The 20,720-nt window shown below is 34.7% G+C and overlaps 4 protein-coding genes across 5 annotated transcripts; 1 reads left to right on the forward strand and 3 right to left on the reverse strand.

Annotated features, from left to right (window-relative positions):
* Positions 1 to 845: 845 nt before the first annotated feature.
* Positions 846 to 2,950, reverse strand: LOC6576569 (glycoprotein-N-acetylgalactosamine 3-beta-galactosyltransferase 1). The gene is made up of 4 exons (XM_044008801.1): positions 2,784 to 2,950; positions 2,274 to 2,369; positions 1,343 to 2,199; positions 846 to 1,257 (listed from the first exon to the last, which is right to left on the reverse strand). Exons 2-4 carry the CDS (start codon positions 2,314 to 2,316, stop codon positions 1,015 to 1,017), a joined length of 1,143 nt encoding a protein of 380 aa, XP_043864736.1. The 5' UTR covers positions 2,317 to 2,369; positions 2,784 to 2,950; the 3' UTR covers positions 846 to 1,014.
* A 1,343-nt stretch (positions 2,951 to 4,293) lies between these two features.
* LOC26527174 (glycoprotein-N-acetylgalactosamine 3-beta-galactosyltransferase 1) lies at positions 4,294 to 5,735 on the reverse strand. Its single transcript, XM_015165249.3, has 3 exons — positions 5,641 to 5,735; positions 4,702 to 5,582; positions 4,294 to 4,634 (listed from the first exon to the last, which is right to left on the reverse strand). Exons 1-3 carry the CDS (start codon positions 5,672 to 5,674, stop codon positions 4,395 to 4,397), a joined length of 1,155 nt encoding a protein of 384 aa, XP_015020735.2. The 5' UTR covers positions 5,675 to 5,735; the 3' UTR covers positions 4,294 to 4,394.
* A 2,332-nt stretch (positions 5,736 to 8,067) lies between these two features.
* Positions 8,068 to 19,023, reverse strand: LOC6576570 (glycoprotein-N-acetylgalactosamine 3-beta-galactosyltransferase 1). Of its 2 annotated transcripts, none has more exons than XM_015165251.3 (4): positions 18,918 to 19,023; positions 9,957 to 10,158; positions 8,989 to 9,881; positions 8,068 to 8,921 (listed from the first exon to the last, which is right to left on the reverse strand). In XM_015165251.3, the coding sequence occupies exons 2-4, from the start codon at positions 9,997 to 9,999 to the stop codon at positions 8,682 to 8,684; spliced, it is 1,176 nt and encodes a 391-aa protein (XP_015020737.1). In that variant the 5' UTR covers positions 10,000 to 10,158; positions 18,918 to 19,023; the 3' UTR covers positions 8,068 to 8,681. The 2 variants fall into 2 exon arrangements, with proteins under 2 accessions (XP_015020737.1, XP_032584823.1); XM_032728932.2 differs by lacking the exon at positions 18,918 to 19,023 and adding an exon at positions 18,625 to 18,684.
* On the forward strand, positions 12,068 to 14,091 carry LOC6576571 (glycoprotein-N-acetylgalactosamine 3-beta-galactosyltransferase 1). The gene is made up of 2 exons (XM_002002524.4): positions 12,068 to 13,154; positions 13,221 to 14,091. Exons 1-2 carry the CDS (start codon positions 12,255 to 12,257, stop codon positions 13,491 to 13,493), a joined length of 1,173 nt encoding a protein of 390 aa, XP_002002560.1. The 5' UTR covers positions 12,068 to 12,254; the 3' UTR covers positions 13,494 to 14,091.
* Positions 19,024 to 20,720: the final 1,697 nt, after the last annotated feature.

The following is a 20,720-nucleotide window of genomic DNA, read 5'->3' on the forward strand; positions in this document are numbered from 1 at the left end:
TGCGAATTCTCTGTGATACTAGAACTTGAAGCAGGCTTTGGGTCCCTTTTTATGGAGTCCATTTAAATTTTATTTAAGGTCTTTATTTATCTTGCAAAAAAAAAAAAAAAAAAAAAAAAAGAAAGAAAGAAAAAACAATTGTTCAAGTTAATTAATGTATAATGCAGCTCCATTTTTATTATGCTCTACAAAAGCTAATCAAACATAGAACTCGAATTTTATTTTATAAGTCAACAAATGACAGACGGTATTTAAATTATAAATTCTATATATATACATCATTTCATCGCACCTTATCTATACCTTATATATGTTTTAACAATTTGTTTTTTTAATATATCGTTTTAAATATAAATATTAAATACAGTTTATAAAATTAAGTAAATACAAATATATTTCGATTTATATAATTATTTATATGAAATGTTTTTAAAATAAAAAATTGTATATTTCGCGTGAAATTTAATTTTATATACCATTTATAAGTAAGGTAATACATATCTGTATTAGATGTGAAAATTTCCTACATTTTAAAGCTGATTGACGTGTAAACGAACGCAAGCAGTGCTTCTAGCAAGCAGTTGGGAAATGGCCTAACTGCTTACCAAGCAGTTTAATTTAACTCAATTGTTGAAAAGGTTGTTGAAGACAACGAGTTAAAAACCATGATAATGAAATTATATTGTAATTAAATTGAGTAATAATTACTTACTGACTTAGTTAATGGCGATATTATAAAATAGTTAAATAAGAAAGTTAGTTTATAAATTGCTTCCCTTAGATCAATTCGGATCAGCATAAGAGCATAAGAGCTAGGACAAATTTAAAACGCTCTTGAGCGCTTGTCTCGTCATTTCGTATTATTTATTTTTGCATTTAAGCAACCTAGAGCACTGGTTCATAAAGTGAGCCTAACGAATACAGGAGCCCATATAAAAATGGCAAATTATCCTACACTGAGTCTGATCCAGATATATTCGCACAAGATCTCTTGACATGACAAAACATCTAAAATCATTTCGCTTTCGTTACTGTTTCGGTTGTATTCGAATCCTTGGACTCTGCTGATACTTGGGACTCCACTGGAACTTGTGGGGCTGGCATCAGTTCGCCCAATGCCAATTTCTTGGGCAATGCATCGGGCTTATGGATTATGCCATATGGTCGTAGCTGATATATTAAATAGTCCAGCACATACATTTGATTGGGGTCGATATAATGAAATGATATAGTATAATTGGAGCAACCATCCAGACCCTGTAAATACAGATGCGAGCGTTTGTTAACAAATTATTTTTTAAGTCGCCTTATAGTACTATTAACTAAACTAAGGGTCTCTGACCTCATCTGTGTCATAGTAGATCATCTGCCAGTACCAGAAATTTTTGTTAACAACGGCTCGCAAATGATGTTCCGGTATAAAGGGAAAGAAGCGTCCACGTCCATTGGCATCACGAGAATCGCCTGCCAGCACTTTAACATTCTCCAAGCATTTGCCTATCTCAACATCCTCAGCACCGGTGTTATCCTGTTTGCATACCTTGGGATTGGGCAGCGCTTCCACCACAAAGCGACGCACTGCCTCGCGACTGAGCACATATCCAGCTCCACCAGACATATAGCCCTGCTTGACGTATGCCTTAAATCTTGCGCCAAAATAAACAGGCGTGTCAGGGTTATAGGGATATAGCATATAGCGCAAGTTCTCTACAATGATATAGGTATCGTCGTCAGCCTTAAGGAACCAGTCCGCATCGTTGATATGGTGCTCGTAGATATATTTGTAGGCCTCTTTCGTTTTGCCCCACAGGGTGTCGCGTCCCTCGCCTACGGGCAGGGCCACAGAATCCAATTCCTCATCCTTGGCTGAGCTCATGAAGATCAGCTTGTTACATCGCTTGCCCCAGGTGCGTTTTACATGGATCGCCTTTGCCTTATGATTGGAGGGATTTGTCAGAATCCAGCAAAGAACACGTATTTCGCTATGCAACTTTTCGGCAAGGCTTGTTTCGTCATTTGAATGTTCGGGCGAGTCGATATCCTGTTTGGGACGAGAAAAATTCTGCATGTGTTGATTGGAATGGTCGCCGTTGACATCGCAACGTTTCGGAATGGATGAGTAGACAAACAGCTCGGCCAGACAGAAGCCAGCGACCAGACCGACAATCAGTAAGACTAACGAACGTTTGCTGCATCGCCCTCCAAGAAGAAGAAGATGGCATAAAATTTGGGATATAGCATATGTAAATATATGGCTTATATATGGTACTCACTTTCATTAAATAGGGATCGTCCCAATAGGCTATTGTCAGTCATTGTTGGGGCTATATATGTTGTCGATATCTATAAGCTCATACACTGCTTATACTCTATATTGTAATTAGTTGATTCGTTATAATCTATAAAATGTTCTTTAGCCAAATTGTATAATATACTTCACAAAACATTATTAATAAATTTAATTTTTGAATAACTTCAATTATTGAAATCAACTCAATTAATTCTATATTAATATTAATTTAAATAAATAATCAGTTAACTGACAAACTACTTTAATTAATACAGTATTTAATATTACTAATTCAACAAATTAATATTTGGAAAAATTCTAATTTCATTTATTAGATTTAATAATTAAAATGTATTGAATTATATCAATTTATCGGTTAATTAATTTTAATTTACCGGACAACACCTTCTTGAGCACCTTAATAAAATTTAATGTTATCAAATGTAATAAATTTGTAAATTTTATATAGCACTTAGAACACAAAATTAATTACATTACATATTGATTGAAGAACTTCTACTTTGCTCTGAACCCGTATTGGTTGAAATATTTGAACCCCTTGAATTCAATATATGTATATCTTTAACGTTTTTCAAAAGCACTTTTTATCATCAACCAAGTAGCAGCTTTCGCTTGCGATAATTAACTGATCCTACCTTGGATTATACTGCAGGTTCTTAAATTATTATCGAGTATAATCAACATTGTTGATATTCTTTTATTTATTTTCGAATTTATTTTAGCTATATTAATACTACCCGTAAATGGAAAAGGTAGAATTTACATTTACATTATCAACAGAAAACAGAACCGAAAGTAAAACAATTGCCATTGTTGAATTGACATATGGTTTTTACTTGCCATGAGCTGGGCAGTCGTTTATCTTATATGCATTAAACTAATTGATACGGCTATGTGAACCGAAGTCAAAATGAATCATATTGTATGTTGAGTGATCAGAAGCCGGTATAGACTTGTGTTTATCAACTAATGATTTCAATTTAATCGGAAGTCAATTTCAATTAAAAAAGATAATCCTAAAAATTGTACATGATAGTTGGGAGTGCCCGACTGGTAAATGCCTTGAAGACCTCTCCCCAACTCTCTAAATCCCCAAGACTTGTGTTTTTTATACCCTGAACCCTGAAATTTTCAATGGGAAATCAGGGTATAATGGTTTTCTTAAATGTATGTAGCAGGCAGAAGGAGGCGTTGCAGACCCCACATATATATTCTTGATCAGGGCGACGAGCTAAGTCGATTTGGCCCTGTCCGTCTGTCTGTCCGTCCGTCCGTCCGTATGTATGAACGCGTCGATTTCAGAAGATATAAGAGCTAGAGACTTGAATTTTTTTTTAAATGGCCGTATATACAGCGCGGATGTCGAGTTTGCTTTTAAAATTCGATAAATCATCCCGTTATGTTTTTATCGAATAAAAACATTTAAGTTCAAATCAGATGCCACTACAGCTAATTGTGAATGATTTTTCATTTTTTTAAATTTCTCAAATGTAGATCATTTCATTAAATTCCATTCAGTCAAAAATTAATTAAAAATCATCAAATATTTGGCCATATAACAAACGCACGTGCAGCAGCAGCATCGTATACGTGTACACACATGCATTCAATCTTCTTCTGGAACGTTCTTTAAATCACATCAGCTATTAGTTTGGTTTAGTTTTGGTAGATGGCGCTGCAGCAGTGAATCTATTTGAGTTTTGCCAGCGCAGCTTCCAGAAGTAAGGTGGCGTAGTGTGTTAGCGGCATGACGCTCGATCGAAAAGTCGCGGGCTCGAATCCCGAGCGCTGCGACTTATGTTAATTTTTTTAATTGGTTCAAAATATTTTTATATTTTAAATACATCGAAATTGAAATTTTAGCCATACTAAATGGGCATTTTTATAAGTTGGGTTCAGGGTAGTATCTAGTCGAGCACTCTCGACTAGAGTTTTCTTACTTGTTTTGTTTGTGTTTGTTTTGTACGACTCAAGAGCAACATATGGAAATGCAAAAAGTATGTTAAACTGAGTTGGATCTAAGTCGATCGAACGATATTTACACAAGTTCTATATACATTGCAAAACATCGCGTGTTTCCTTTTCATTGCGTTTCCTTTTCCGGTTCGGTCATCGATTCCTCCGACGGCTTGGGCAATTCGATCACCTTCGGCTCTTTGGGCGCTGGCATCAGTTCGCCCACCGCCAGCTTATTGGGCAATACATCTGGCCTATTAACTATGCCATATGGTCGCAAATGGTATATCAAATAGTCCAGGACATACATTAGTTTGGGCGAGACATAGTGAAATGATATAGCGTAGTCCGAACAGCAATCCAGACCCTGTAAGAAGATGAGGAGCTCTATTAATAAAGCACTTCAAGTTTGATATCTAATCTAAAACTCAGACCACATCTGTCTTGTAGTAGATGTACCGCCAGTACCAGAACTGCTTCTCCGTATGCGATGGTATCAAATGCTGCTCGGGCACAAAGGGAAAGAAGCGACCACGTCCATTGGCATCACGAGAATCGCCTGCTAGCACTTTGACATTCTCCAAACATTTGCCTATCTCAACATCCTCAGCGCCGGTGTTATCCTGTTTGCATAGCTTGGGATTGGGCAGCGCTTCCACCACAAAGCGACGCACTGCCTCGCGACTGAGCACATATCCAGCTCCACCAGACATATAGCCCTGCTTAACATAGGGCTTAAACTTGCAGCCGAAATAGACGGGTGTCTCTGGGTTATAGGGAGATAGCATATAGCGCATATTCTCGACGATCGTGTAGGTATCGTCGTCAGCCTTAAGGAACCAGTCCGCATCGTTGATATGGTGCTCGTAGATATATTTGTAGGCCTCTCTTGTTTTGCTCCACAAATTGTTGCGACCCTCACCAATGGGCAGGGCCACAGAATCCAGTTCCTCATCCTTGGCTGAGCTCATGAAGATCAGCTTATTACATCGCTTGCCCCAGGTGCGTTTCACGTGGCGCGCCTTCTTCTTATGATTGTTGGGATTGGTCATGACCCAACAGAGCAAACGCACCTCGCTCTTCAACTGATCAGCGACCGACGTATTGTCGTGTGGATGTTCGTGTTCGATCACATCTAAATTAGATATTCCAACATCGTTAGTCGGTTGCTGCATGTGCCGCTCATTTCTGGCTAAAGTATTAATAGATTCGATATCTTGAGATATAATCATATAAAATATAAACTGAGCCACACAAAATCCTATTAGCAGTCCAATTAGAAGAGTCAGTAAGGAGCGGGTTTTGCTAGGATTTCCTAAAATATTCCTATTTAAATAATTTGGTATCATTTTATTAAAAGTTGATTTTATTACCCTCATATAGTATAGAAGATGCTGGCATTTTCATGATATTAAAGCTTGTCTATATTTTTAGAATTTTGTTTTTTGTTTTATTGTATACGTTAAACATTTTTTTTTTTAATTTCAACTTTAATAATGTTGCATTTTAAAGTTTTTAAGTTTTTAAATTTAATTTGTGTTAACTGTTTATACTCTCTTTATACTCTCTATTATATTGTTGAGTACACAAAATGTTGAATTTTATTATTATTATTCTTATTATTATTTATATAAATTATTGTATACACATATTTTTTATTTTTATTTTAGAATCTTTTTTTATAAGTTTTGAAAATTCTGAAACGAAATGTATAAACTAAGTTAATTTATTTATTTCTTTAACGAAAGTGCACTGAAGTATTTCACGTTACAGACTCAACTAATCACGCATAATAAGAGTTATATGAGATGTAGTTGCCAATATGCAACTGAGTTATTAGACAACAGCTGTGAAAACACCGTTAAAAAAGGTCATTCCTTTATGAATGCAGATATCAAATGAAATCAGGGTATATTGGTTTTGTTAAAAGTATGTTACAGAAGACAGACCTCACAAAGTATATATATTCTTGATAAGCACGACGAGCTGAATCGATATCTGTCCGTCCGTCTGTTCGTATGAGTGCGTCGATCTCAGAAGTTATAAGCTAGAGAGCTGAAATATTGCATGGATACTCGTGTGTACCATACGCAGTACAAGTTTATCATATTTTTTCTATAAATCATCCGATAACTTTTTTATCGAGAATAATCGAAAAATTGAATTTGTTTTTCAGCCTAATTTGAACACTTTTAGACCTAGAGACGACCAAGCGCAGTCGTTGCGCAGTTAGCAGAGCGCGTGCCTATACGTATGTGTGGGATGCATGTGTATGTATGTGTGCATAAAAGAAGTGCAGAATGATTCGAATAACAGCTTAGAGGGTTCAGGGTATCTCCTAGTCGAGCAGTCTCGACTGGAGCCTTCTTACTTGTTTTGTTTTGTAATTCATTGCTGCTAAAGCTGTCAGGGACATCAATTTGAAACGGTGCTGAGTATAGTTTAATTAATATATATATCTACATAGATTACTTTTCTTCAATGTTAATATTTTGCAATATTTATTTATTTTATCATAGTATTGGAGTGGTCGCGTCGCCGATAAATACAAAAATCGGCTTGCAAATTCCGCGTCTTTATTGATATTATGACAGCTGTGAATAATTGTATGTAAAAACGGATACATAAGTGTCAATACCAGGAGAGGCAAGTGTCAAGTGAGAGGGGGATGTGAGACGAAGTACTTCGCGGGATGCTAAGTACTCAGAGCCAGTAGGAGAACTAGTGTTGGGGTTATGTTATTAACAGAATGCTATTAATAGCATAACATGGTATGGTACGGGAGGAGCAATTCTTGTTAATGGGATCTGGCATAAACATACTTCCCCCTTGCCAATATTCCGAATTATAATGTTGCGCTTGTAGCTGGAGACCTCGTTCTGTGGAATGCACGACATTCACTTATGGTGGATCAAGGCGTTGAGCGGAGCTGTGGTCGCCTTCTTAAGAATCGAGGCGAGGTGCCGTGCTAAGCCATGGAGATGCAGGAGCGTGTGGTGATCCTGGCTACACTTTTTGCATCGTCCCTTACTGCGGCAGGATTGCCCGGAGTGCTCGTGAGCCAAGCTATTCGCTATATAGTATATATAATAATATATATATATATTTCGCGTGAAATTTAATCTGATATACAACTTATAAGTAAGGTAACACGTATCTGTATTAATATGAAAACTTCCTAAAGGAACGCAAGCAGTACTTCTGGAAAGCAGTTGGAAAATGGTCAGTGCTTAATCGATTGTATAAAAGATTGTTGAAACAACGTTTTGAAAACCATGATCATGAAATTATATTCTAATTAAATTGAGTAATAATTACTGACTTAGTTGATGGCCATAGTATAATATAGTTAAATAAGAAAGTTAGTTTATAAATTGCTTCCCTTAGATCAATTCGGATCAGCATAAGAGCATAAGAGCTAGGTCAATTTTAAAACGCTCTTGAGCGCTTGTCTCGTCATTTATTATTATTTATTTTTGCATTTATGCAACCTAGAGCACTGAGTCTGATCCAGATGTATTCGCACAAGATCTCTTGACATGACAAAACATCTAAAATCATTGCGCTTTCGTTACTGTTTCGGTTGTATTCTAATCCTTGGACTCCAATGATACTTGGGACTCCACTAGAATTTTGGGGGCTGGCATCAGTTCGCCCAATGCGAATTTCTTGGGCATTTAGATTTTAAGGTATTTAACCTGACTTGAAAAATCCTGTAAAAATTGCCCAAAAATAAAGCAAAAGTAAATTTATAATACGATTTTTTAATAAATTTTATGTTTAATAATAATAGCGTGTAATACATTTTGTCAGAAGTAATGTCTGTATACATATAAATATACAAATATTTATATATTATTCATATATTTAAGTTTATCAACTAATTTATGTCATAAAATTTATTAAATTATTGCTAACTATATGGGCCAGTATATATGCATATGATTGATTACCGTTGTCTTAGAAAGTAATTATGTGCCATATGCATTACGAATAGTTAATCAAATCGAGTGTCTATATAATATATATATAATATTATATTTGTATATAAATCTTATAGTATAAGTATACAAATCTAATATAAATCTATTAGTATTAATTATAAACCATAATTGCGCAGACTTCTTTACAAACTAAAGTCACAGCACTTTTGAGTGCTCTTGCTATTTTTTTTTGTTTTATTATTATTTTTTTTGTTTTGTTTTATTCTTATTATGCATTTTTTTGTTTTGTTTTTTGTTTTGTTTTTTTTTTTGTTTTATACAACTCAAGAGCATTTTTTTCATAAACCGAATTCAGCTAATACAAGAGACAACATATGGAAATGGCAAAGTATGTTAAACTGAGTTAGATCTAAGTCGATCGAACGATATTTACACAAGTTCTATATACATGGCAAAACAACGCGCTGGAATCATTGCGCTTCTTTTTCCGGTTCGGTCATCGATTCCTCCGACGGCTTGGGCAATTCGATCACCTTCGGCTCTTTGGGCGCTGGCATCAGTTCGCCCACCGCCAGCTTATTGGGCAATACATCTGGCCTATTAACTATACCATATGGTCGCAAATGGTATATCAAATAGTCCAGGACATACATTTGATTGGGCGAGACATAGTGAAATGATATGGCGTAGTCCGAACAGCAATCCAGACCCTGTAAGAAGATGGGGAGCTGAATTAATAAAGCACTTCAAGTTTGATATCTAATCTAAAACTCAGACCTCATCTGTTTTGTAGTAAATGTATTGCCAGTACCAGAACTTCTTGTCCGTATGCGATGGTATCAAATGGTGCTCGGGCACAAAGGGAAAGAAGCGTCCACGTCCATTGGCATCACGAGAATCGCCTGCCAGTACTTTGACATTCTCTAAGCATTTGCCTATCTCAACATCCTCAGCACCGGTGTTATCCTGTTTGCATAGCTTGGGATTGGGCAGCGCTTCCACCACAAAGCGACGCACTGCCTCGCGACTGAGCACATATCCAGCTCCACCAGACATATAGCCCTGCTTGACATATGGCTTAAACTTGCAGCCGAAGTAGACGGGCGTCTCTGGGTTATAGGGATATAGCATATAGCGCATATTCTCGACGATCGTGTAGGTATCGTCGTCAGCCTTAAGAAACCAGTCCGCATCGTTGATATGGTGCTCATAGATATATTTGTAGGCCTCTTTCGTTTTGCCCCAGAGATTGTTGCGCCCCTCGCCTATGGGCAGGGCCACAGAATCCAGTTCCTCATCCTTGGCTGAGCTCATGAAGATCAGCTTATTACATCGCTTGCCCCAGGTGCGTTTCACGTGGCGCGCCTTCTTCTTGTGATTGGAGGGATTTGTCATAATCCAGCAGAGAATGCGCACTTCGCTATGCAATTTCTCGGCAATACTTGTGTTCTCATTTGAGTGCTCGTGCGTGCCGATATCCTGTTCGGGGCCGGACAGCTCCAGCATGTCGTGACTGTGATGGGCGTCGTTGACATCGCCGTGCCGATGGCCGTCGTAGGGCGCAAACTCGCCACGTTCCGGCGTGGATGAGTAGACAAACAGCTCGGCCAGGCAGAAGCCAACGACCAGGCCGACAATCAGTGAGACTAACGAACGTTTGTTGGAGCGTCCTAAAGAGCGATGAAAACATAAAATCCAATATGTTGAAAATGCCTCGATCAGTTCAAGATTTATTTAAAACTCACCTTCATTGAGTAAGGAGCGTCCCAATAGGCTATTGGCAGTCATTGCTTGTCTTATATATGTAGGTTGTCTCACTTGGAGGTTGTAAAAGGCAACCTCTCTATGCTCTAGGCACTTAGTCTTTGGTTTTCAGGGGCCGCTCGAGGAGCCTCTTTGGTTGTGTTGCTGGTGGAGTTGATAGATATCCTCAGCGATTTACATCTTCTGCAAAATGAAATATATTGTAGTTCCATGCAAAAAATCTTGAATCTTCGGCAAATAGCTTTGAATTGCAAAGATTGAGCGTCTCATCTTCTGCACTCGCCTATCTCTCAATTACAAGTGTCATCTATCTGGGAATTGTGCAACGGGGCGATGCTCGAGACATGACTGTATTATTAAATATGCGAAAACGTGACAATTGATTCATTTGAGTTCCACTTGGCTCAGCTGCAGCAACGTTTTTTTGCTTTTTTTTTTTTTTTTTTTTATAATTTGCTCAATTGTTGCATCTTTTATTTCTTATTTCATTTTTATATGCTTTGTTTGGGTGTTTGCTTTATTTATTTTATATATCTCATTTTAATGCATTCTGCTATGCGTTGGTGCTGATATCAATTAATTATCTCCCGAACGTGCATTACGTTTGATTAGCTCAACTGGGTCAATAGTCTTGTGCTTGTGCCCCTTTAAACATGTACTCGTATCTCTAGTGTTTCTTATATATTTCAGATCTTGTATACAATGTTGGCTTACAAAAATATATATGTACATTGTTTTTAAACATTTATATGTATTTTTTATTTAGTTAATTTCACGTCAATTTGCTAACTGAGGTCTTAGGCTTGTACAAAAAAACAATTCAGGTTTTCTAATTATTTTTCACAAAAGTCAAACTTGTTTGGTTTACAGCTTTTAATTTTATGCATTTTAAACAAATATTTAGACCTTTTTCGTATAGTATGAAGGCTCTATGAGATATAAGATTCTTAACCGTTTAAGAATTGTGCAGAAAATTTGATAAGGTAACTCATGATTTGTTTAATCATAGCTTGATTATAAATAATTATTTATTATATATTATTTGATAAGACAATTAAATTGAATGAAATTTTCTGTTTCATTTTAAGTTCTGTATATCAAATCAATTTTGATGAATTTTAAAGTTTTTTGTAATAGAAAATGTAAAAAAAAAATATTTTGAACTGTGTTTTAAATTTAATTAAAAATTAAATTTTATAAATTATGTATATAAGTGTATATTTTTTAATTAATTAAATTAATTAATTTGATAATTTTAAAGATGTTTAATTATTTATTTATTATATTATTTATTCACAATTAACTATATTATTTGTATATCTTATATTATGGATAACAGTATATTCATGTATATATATTTTATTATTTTATAAATTTATAGTAGATATTTATTTTTGATTGATTTATAAAGTATTTCTAAATAGATATATTAATAAAAAATTAAAAATCAATTAATTATTTGTTGAGTCATTGCATGGTTATACATTATTTATTATTAGTTTTATTATCTATTATTTATTTATGTTTCCATGATAATTATTAAGTGATACATTTATTTATTATTATTATTTATTTATTAACTCTCACAATACATGTATTTTGTATGTATACATGTGTATATTTAATATTAATGGCTTATTACTGATATATAATTACAACTACAAACTTTAAAATTCTTTTTTAGCTACGTAAAATGCAATAAAATTAAATTTACAGCCTGTCACAATATAAGCAGAAAACAGAACAGAAAACAAATCATTGTTAAATAGACATATGGTTTTTACTACCTATTATCTGGACGTCGCGTTTATCTTATATACATTAAACTAATTGACCCGGCTAAGTGAGCCGAGGTTAAAAAGAATCATTTGTTGACTTATCAGCCGGTATAGATTTGTGCTTATCAGTTAATTCGTCGATAGCGCTCTGGTAGTCCAGCAGTCTCGACTATATTTTTTACCGTCTTTATTTATTTTTATCTAAAAGGAATGTTGGCTCCTTAATGCAATTAACCATAAATACGTGTGCATATAGCTATGCTCCTAATGATATCTGTGCTACGTTTCTTAAATGTTTTCGTTATCAATTTATGCTAAGCACTGAAGTCTTCTTAATATAGCTCACTCCTCAGTTGCTGTCAGTTGCTTTCATGCTACGCTCGGTTTCGGTTCTCGGTTCTCGGTTCTCGGTTCTGCTTTTCCTTATTAAAAGACAAGTCTAATTAGTGATGTGAAATTATTTATTGGAGGATTATTATTTATTGTGTTTTATGCAACAAAATGTATCTGAAACGCGAATTCATTGTGCGACATCCCATAATAGTTTTCACTGCGGGCATAGCTGTAGGCATTTGCCTTATAAAGATATTTAGCACGCCAGCAGCGATTGATTCCTTTGATTCGTATGTAACTCAGCAATCATCATTTGGTGCGGATATATCAAACCACTACAAAATTATCAATGAATCAGTACTCGATCGCCATGTGGCTAGCCATGATCATCTATATGAAAATACGTCGCTCGCTGATCAGCTGAAGAGGGAGGTGCGTTTGCTCTGTTGGGTCATGACCAATCCCAACAATCATAAGAAGAAGGCGCGCCACGTGAAACGCACCTGGGGCAAACGCTGTAACATTTTGCTATTCATGAGCTCCGCGGCAGATGATGAGCTGCCCACAGTCAAGTTGGATGTAGAAGAGGGTCGACCGAATTTGTGGAGGAAAGTAAAGGAGGCCTTCAAGTATGTCTACAAGCATCATTACAACGATGCGGATTGGTTCTACAAGGCTGACGACGACACCTATGCAGTAGTTGAGAATCTGAGATATATGCTATATCCCTATAGTCCAGAGACGCCCGTTCACTTTGGCTGCAAGTTCAAGCCCTTCGTTAAGCAGGGATATATGTCGGGTGGTGCTGGCTATGTGCTCAGCAAGGAGGCACTGCGAAGGTTTGTGGTCGAGGGCATACCCGATCCCAAGATGTGTCTACCTGGCACCGTTATCAACGAGGATATCGAGATTGGCAAATGCATGGAGAATCTGAATGTGACAGCAGGCGATTCTCGTGATGTGAATGGGCGTGGTCGCATGTTTCCCTTTGTGCCGGAGCAAATATTAATACCCTACAAGGATCCGAATTTTTGGTACTGGAAATATCTCTACTATAAGACAGACGATGTAAGTGGCAAAATGAATGCATTCATGAATGATTGGATGAATGTTTAATCTAATATTTTAATAAAGGGTCTAGATTGCTGTTCGGATAATGCGATATCTTTTCACTATGTTCCGCCCAATTTCATGTATGTGCTAGACTATTTAATCTATCATCTGCATCCCTTTGGGGTGATCAGAGCGCAGCGTTTGCCAGCCAAACTAAAAGTGGGTGAGTTCTTGCCCGCGCCGAGGGAGGAGGTCGCCAACAGCAATGAGGACTCTATGGATGATGATGATAGGATAAACAAAACTACAATAAACGAAACTCAAACTGAACCCGATGCGAGAGAAGTTGAGTAAAGCGAGAGAATTGTGTGACAGCCTGACAGACTGAATTGAATGAATAGGCTGGAAAGCCCGCAATGTCAAACGGGTTCAAATGCATTGTGTGGGCGGGTGCTGATTGCAATTGTTGTTGCCTCAATTGATGATGGGCAGTTAGTTCAGAACGTTTCAAATTGCAATTGTAATTGCAAATTAATTAAATGTGAGCATGAAATGAATCGGGAAACCTTGCGCTTCCACAGTTTTCACCGTTTCCACTGGGCTCGAAATGCGTGTCACGGCAATGACTGAAATTTACTGAAACAGTTTTGCATTCGTCAAGCAATGCAATTAAACGAAAATTACTTAAATTGACTATCAGCGAGTCACTTTGCATATGGTAAAAGCCGTAAAAGTCCGTGTGCACACTAAACAAATAAATCCAACAAATTTTTAGTCTATATTTAGCTAACAATGACGAACTGAAACAATTTTTATCAATTGCCTGAATATTCAAGTAAATGAACTCATTTCGCAACGTGCTTCTAATCTATTTTACAATTAGTACTATCTAAAATTACAAATTGTTTTTCAACAAATTGTACTCAATTACGTAATTTAAAAATTATATTTGAAGCGTTTATATAGAAATAATTTTTTGTTTTTAATTTCTTTATTTCATTTTAAATATAAATCCTTGTATACTAAAATATATTTTACAATATTTAAATAATATAACAATTTATTTCCAGACTACAGTGTTATTTTTAACCAAATTATATTTATTATTGAATATATTTTTTAATCTGTATCTTAAAAAAAAACAAAAAAAAAACTAAGATTTGTTACTTATGTCTTCAATCCTCACTCACACGCAGACCCCATAAACTATATAGATATATTCTTCCCATATTGCAATCGCAGTCGCTGCGTCAACTGCGCAATTATCAGAGCACGTATGTATGTATGTGTGTGCGTGTTAAAAAAGCGTACAATAATTCAAATAGGTATCAGTTTTTCATAGGGAATTCAGTAGTCTCGAATAAGATTAATTTTACCCGTTTCTTTTTCATTATAATATTCAATTTTCCCTTGCAAACTATTAAGTATTTAAAACAGTAATTATTTAAAGCGTATTAGATAGATATTTGAAAAATGTTGTTTCAACGTAATAAAATTATTATCTCAGATACAAAATATATGCGCTGGCCTATTCACAATACCGTGACAGTTCATTCACAGCGAATATAGTTGGAAATATGTAGAAACATATATTTGTAAGCACGAGCGCACTGACAGCAAACCAATTGTTCAATTCTTTTGTATATATAGCTTGACAGTTAACCAATAAAATCGGCCACGCTTTGCGATTCCGAATAATGTAAATAAAAAAAAAAAAAAAAAAAAAAAAAAAAAAAAGAGAATTTAATTAAATTGTAGTTCTTTATTTTGTGTTCCCTTACTTTCAATTGTCGCATTGTCAGATAAACGTGACAAACTATGTATATGTATGTATGTATGTATATACATATATGTTTTTTGTGGAATATTTAGCTAATGTATCGGCTCATACAACTGCAACTGTTTATCAGGCCCTACAGGAACTGACCATGGAAACTGTTATCATAAAGAACGAGCGCTTATTATATATATATATAAATATATATATGTTTGTTTGTAGTTTATTTTTTATTTTACTTTTTCAGACATCCGCTTCAAAAGCAAAGTTTTTAAAGTAGTAGACATTCATCGTGGACATTCTTATCAAGTGCTGTAAGACCTAACCTTCCCATAAAGTAGTCAGCTATCTATTTAGTCATTAGACACTAAAAGTTAAGATACCAGTTGTTAATTTTTTTTTTCATGCTCATTTACAAAAGGGAAATGGGTATATTGGTTTGGTGGCAAATTGAAAAATACATAGGAAAAGGCATTTCCGGTATCTCTGAATTCGTGATAAAGAAATTTGGAATTTATAGTCACGTGGACAGCCCAAACCAACCTTTACTTTATTTTCAAATGGAAATCGTTTGTGAAACATTTTAAAGCACTTCACTTTATTAATCATAATTACGTTTCTCTAATGTTGTTGCTTTATTTTTTCGCAGCTAAGATAAAATATATCGACACAACCTTATCGCAAGAATTGTTATCAATTCAGCTATTGATTTTTCAAACATTCGCCTGAATATGTAGATGAAAATTGAATTGAGTTCATACATTGGCCTTGATGAGATTGGATGGGTGTGTTGAGAATTGTAAAATACGTTAAATGCAAATAATATCAACTTAAAAATTAAATCAAATGAATAAATGAAATCTAACTTTATTCATACATTTATAAATCACTAGCCGATTAGGCAGCCGCTGATAAGGTCAACTATATGTGTGCAAGAGGGCTAAGATAGCTTGAGGCTAATTTGTATTGTTGTCTCAAGTGGGGGAAAGGGTTTGAGTAAGTTAACTTTGATTGTTTATGAGCAAAAAATCGATGACTTTGGTTTTTGTATTTTATATTAATTTTTTCTTTCTTGTGCGATATCAAGAAAAAGATAAATATAATCGAAAGAAATGTGTTCAATTAATTTTATTTTAGTCATAAGCTATAAAAGGTATGAAAATATATGAAATACTCAAATTTTTTAAATGTTCTTTTGCTTAAGAAAATTTTTATTTATATGAAAGATCTGACTGAATTCAGCGAACTTGAATCAATAAAATTAATATAAGAATATTATTAGTAAACATAATTAGGTCTGCCAATTAATTAAATAATTTTGTATTTTGTTTTAAGACAGGTGATTTGAGAAAACAAATTATTAAATATATATTAATTAATATATGGTATCTAAAACGATGTTAACATCATACATTATCATCATCATACATTTAAATAAACATATTTATACATTTATTGTATACATCTGGTGGTTTTTTTCCAAGTTGAAAACTCCAGACGTCATGAACATAAACTACAGCAAATAATGCTATAAAGATTTATAACTTGTTTAGTTGAATGTGAGATAAAAGATGTGGGTTAATGTGTATATGATTTATCTGATAAGAGCATCATTAGCTGTACTCAACAATAATTTTTCAATGATGATAATGTTGATAATCTTTAACAGCTCTGAAGTGTAAGAGAAAACTTCAGAAAAGAAAACATAACATATGTTTATCACGTCTCCCGAGTGCCCACTTGAGTAGCAATGGATCGACTAATAAGCCCACATTATGAAATGTCGGAATTGCGGATTAAGCTCATTATCGAGTTGACGCCCGGCGGAGAGCGCATTGAAAAAGAAAGAAACAATGAGAAGACGCCTATAATCACAGTGCGCCCGTTTGCACTGTGATTATAGGCGTCTTATCAGCAGCTGCCGCATCTGAGGCGTAGCATACTAAGTAATGTAAGCTATAAGCAAATTTGAAAAAGTATAAATAAATATATATGCATATAAATATAACCAAATAATACAAAGAGAACGAGACGCATGGGAATTGACGTAAAAAAGGGATTAGGAGGAGAGAGGGCAGCAGGCAACGCCTGTTAAGTGATCGCATTTAAGGAATAATGTTAAAATACCTATATATGTATGCATATGTATGCATATATTATGCATGTGTGTGTGAAAGGACTGCAAGCAGGGCGGCGGGACGCGGTGAGTCGGAGCAGTGCGTTGTGTTGCGGGCTCAATACACCCCTGGAGTGCAGAGTAAGTGAGAGCGAGAGTGGAGAGCCCCAGCGACAAATAGATAGCAACGGAAATGGCAACTGCACAAGGAGAGCGTTAGCGGGAGAGCGCGTGAGTGGGAGAGCACAAGACACAGTGGCAGCCAAAGGGCAGCTGTCGCTGCAACGTAATATAAATAACAACAACTAATCGACTAAGTCAGACGAGTAATGAGTACTGAATACACTTACAAAACAATTCATTTAATCCTAATAAAAAAATGCAACTGCAGAGAAAGGAATGTACAGTATTAAAATTAAAATTATTAATCAATTAATTAAAATTACCAATATTCGTATGATATATTTCTATTTAAAATTGATTTAATCGGATGATGAAGACGATCATGTTTATTTATAACATTATTAATCATATTTTTTTGTTAATATTTTTTCCATTTCGTTTTTTTTTTTCATATTTATGAAACTATTTTCTATTTATATATTATATATGTGATTATTTACATTTTTCCTATATTTGAAATATTAAAAATTACATTTTTTTTTTTTTAACTATTTTTCTATAAATATTTTAGTTATTCACAACTATTTATTTTATAAATATGTATTACACTTATTTTAAATATTTGTATTATTCTTTTTTCTGGTTCTATAATTTTCCAACAATTATTTTGTCATAAATTTACTTATTTATTTCACTCTTTTGTTTTTATTTCCTTTGTTATTTGATGTAAATATTTTTTTTTTATTATTTCTCGTTTTATGAATATTATCTATTTTTATTTTTAGAAAGATTTACTAATTTTTAGAATTACTTTAAAATATTTATCAATATTTCAAGCTTCTTATTCCTAAATTTTAAAAGCTCATTAAATAGTGAATTCACCCTGCTAGATCCGGTTGTTTTTTTTTTTATACTTAATTTTGATATTCAGCTTACGCGCTTATATTACTATATTGTATCACAATGAGAGCATAGCGCTTGGCCTGCATCGCTCGCCACATGTCTTTCGGTAGTTTCTACAGGCGGGTCGCCATCTCCTTGTGCTCCAATTGAATATTATTATTATTTTTGGGCTTTCTGTGCGCACACAGACATATACATACACACATATGTACTCTCTTTAGTGCTCGGATTTAATCGTGTCGTTTACTTTTTACTGCATTCTCAAGACTTAATTATGCGCAAGGGAATTTTGTTTTTATTTGTTGATGTCTGTTTTTTTTTTTTTTTTTTTTTGAAATTAAAATTTTTCACTTTTACAGCACTTGAATGCACTTTAAATGGTTTTTATGCATTTCACATTGGATTTCGGTTTGACATACTAAACGAACTGAGCTCCGCTGCTCATTTAATGCTGACTAAAATATTTACAAATTCTTTTTGAATATACATATATGTTTTTTTAATATTATTTTTGGACTGATTTTTGGCTTTAATACAGTATTTTAGCACTACACTTGGCTACTTACAATTGATTTTTAGCACAGTTTTAGTCAATTTGTTGTGTTTTGTTTTTATTTCCCTTTACGTGTTAGCTGTTGTTGTTGGTTTTGGTTATTCTTTTTTTTTTTTTTTTTTTTTTTTGTATTTTTGTATTTTTGTCTGCTCTTCTTCTGTTTTGCCTAATGTGACGCAGGACGTGCTCGGGCTTTATTTGAATCTGTGACGACTTTGGATTGCGTTTTGATTGACCTTGTTGTATTGCACTTAATTGAAGCGCAGCTAAACAATAAGAGAAAATACAATAATAATATTTAATTACCAAATTAATTTTTTCCGACAACGCGAACGGCGGACCGAAGCGCGAGCGCACGAACTGACAACAAAACGGCAACTGCGGAGAACGCGCGAAATTTGCGATGTGCTCAAGAGCCAACGACAGACTAGAAAAACTTTGAATGTGTTAGCGAGAGTGGGAGAGAGAGAGCGCAAGAGAAAGGGGGAGAGAGCGAACGAGCGCACTCACAGGCATTTACTTTAGTGCTTTGCTCATATGTGAGCTGACCCCGTGCGGGAGCGAGTGAGCGGAGAGTAAAAACGCATGCGTTGCCCCCCCAAAAAAAAATGTATGACATGTGCAAAGAGGGCGGCTGTCGATGGTCAGGGAGCGAGAGAGCGCGTGAGCATATGAGTGTGAGAGCGTGAGAGATTGCGGTAATTGCATAAATGCCGGCATGCGGCCGGCTTCTTGATAATGCACTCAGTGGAACTCATAAATTCATCAAATATGCTGAGCGGACGAATAGTTGAGAGAGCAAATGCTGGAGAGCCCTTAGCATTTTATTTATAACTTTGCATTGGCTACCCTCGGTAGCAGGACCAGGTGTGCATGACAATGTCACCAGAGAGCCAGAGAGTGTTACAGTTAGCATGAGTGAGAGAGAGAGAGAGATAGTAAGAGAGATGTGAAGCATGTGTGAAGGGGAGGGCGCTAGGCAAATCAGCTGTTTCGAAGGTTTTGGGGGTAAGTTGACGCCGTAATTTGTCCCTCAAGACTCTTTAACCTTTTTTCGGTTTTTAAAATTATATTTTTGTGTTAAATAAAGCAGTGTATTGTATAACAAAAAACATTTGTATCGCTTATTATTCATTTGGTACGATTCGTATACTAGTAGCATAGGAGCAAAAATTGTAATTAAAATATAATCATTATTAAATATATTATAGCTAAGAAATGTGTATCACTTGATACGATACGTTTGACTGATAAATATATAAATTTATATAAATTCTTAGGAAAAATCAAGAATTCGAATTTAAGTACCTTTTTTTCTAAATTCCTATCAATATGTAATTAAAAATTAAGAATTGAAATGTGTACGTAATACATAGCTAATTTCCTGTGCTGTTACTCGATTTAAAAATAAGACCAAGCCACATGTTTTGTGATAAGAAACCAGTTAAAGTATTTCGCTATTCATATGAGCATGAGCATCAGTGTTGCCAATTTTTGTTGAGCATAAAAAGCGGTTTTTAGTGGTTAGATACTTAAAAAAAAGCCGAAAAATCGGGAAACAAGCTGATGTTTTTTGCTTTCATTTGATTGATATTTAAATATATTTTTAAGAACTTAGAATCATGGCTTCATTTCTTCAACCAACGCAAGCCGTATCTGTGAAGTTTTATAATATTATATATTAAAACATATATAATATTATAAAACTTGAAGCTTGAAATTGAGTTATGCATCACAGTATTTATCTGACGAAAAATTTTACCCACATGCGCATTGGCAAAGAAAGCAATGCAAAAAGGGGCCAAGTTCCTAAATTTCTTATTTCCTATCGAATCCTTAGAAATACGCCTCTCAACCCAAACTTTGTAGCATAGTTTCCTACTAAATTGGGTGAATGTTCTTATATTGGTGTTCAATACTTTCAATGTTCTCCAAAAATATATATGCATAAAAATGAATCAACATTTTGCACTATTTGAAAATTTGTCTGCAACCTTTAACATATAAATTCTTGTACTACACGCTATCAAAAGAGTTGCATACATTTTGTAATTGCTTTATAAGCTCTGTTTCATTTACATAGAATGAAAAAGTTCGATATTGTTGTTC

Source organism: Drosophila mojavensis, unplaced genomic scaffold, assembly GCF_018153725.1.
Source record: "Drosophila mojavensis isolate 15081-1352.22 unplaced genomic scaffold, ASM1815372v1 contig_36, whole genome shotgun sequence".
In the NCBI taxonomy this organism is placed as follows: domain Eukaryota; kingdom Metazoa; phylum Arthropoda; class Insecta; order Diptera; family Drosophilidae; genus Drosophila; species Drosophila mojavensis.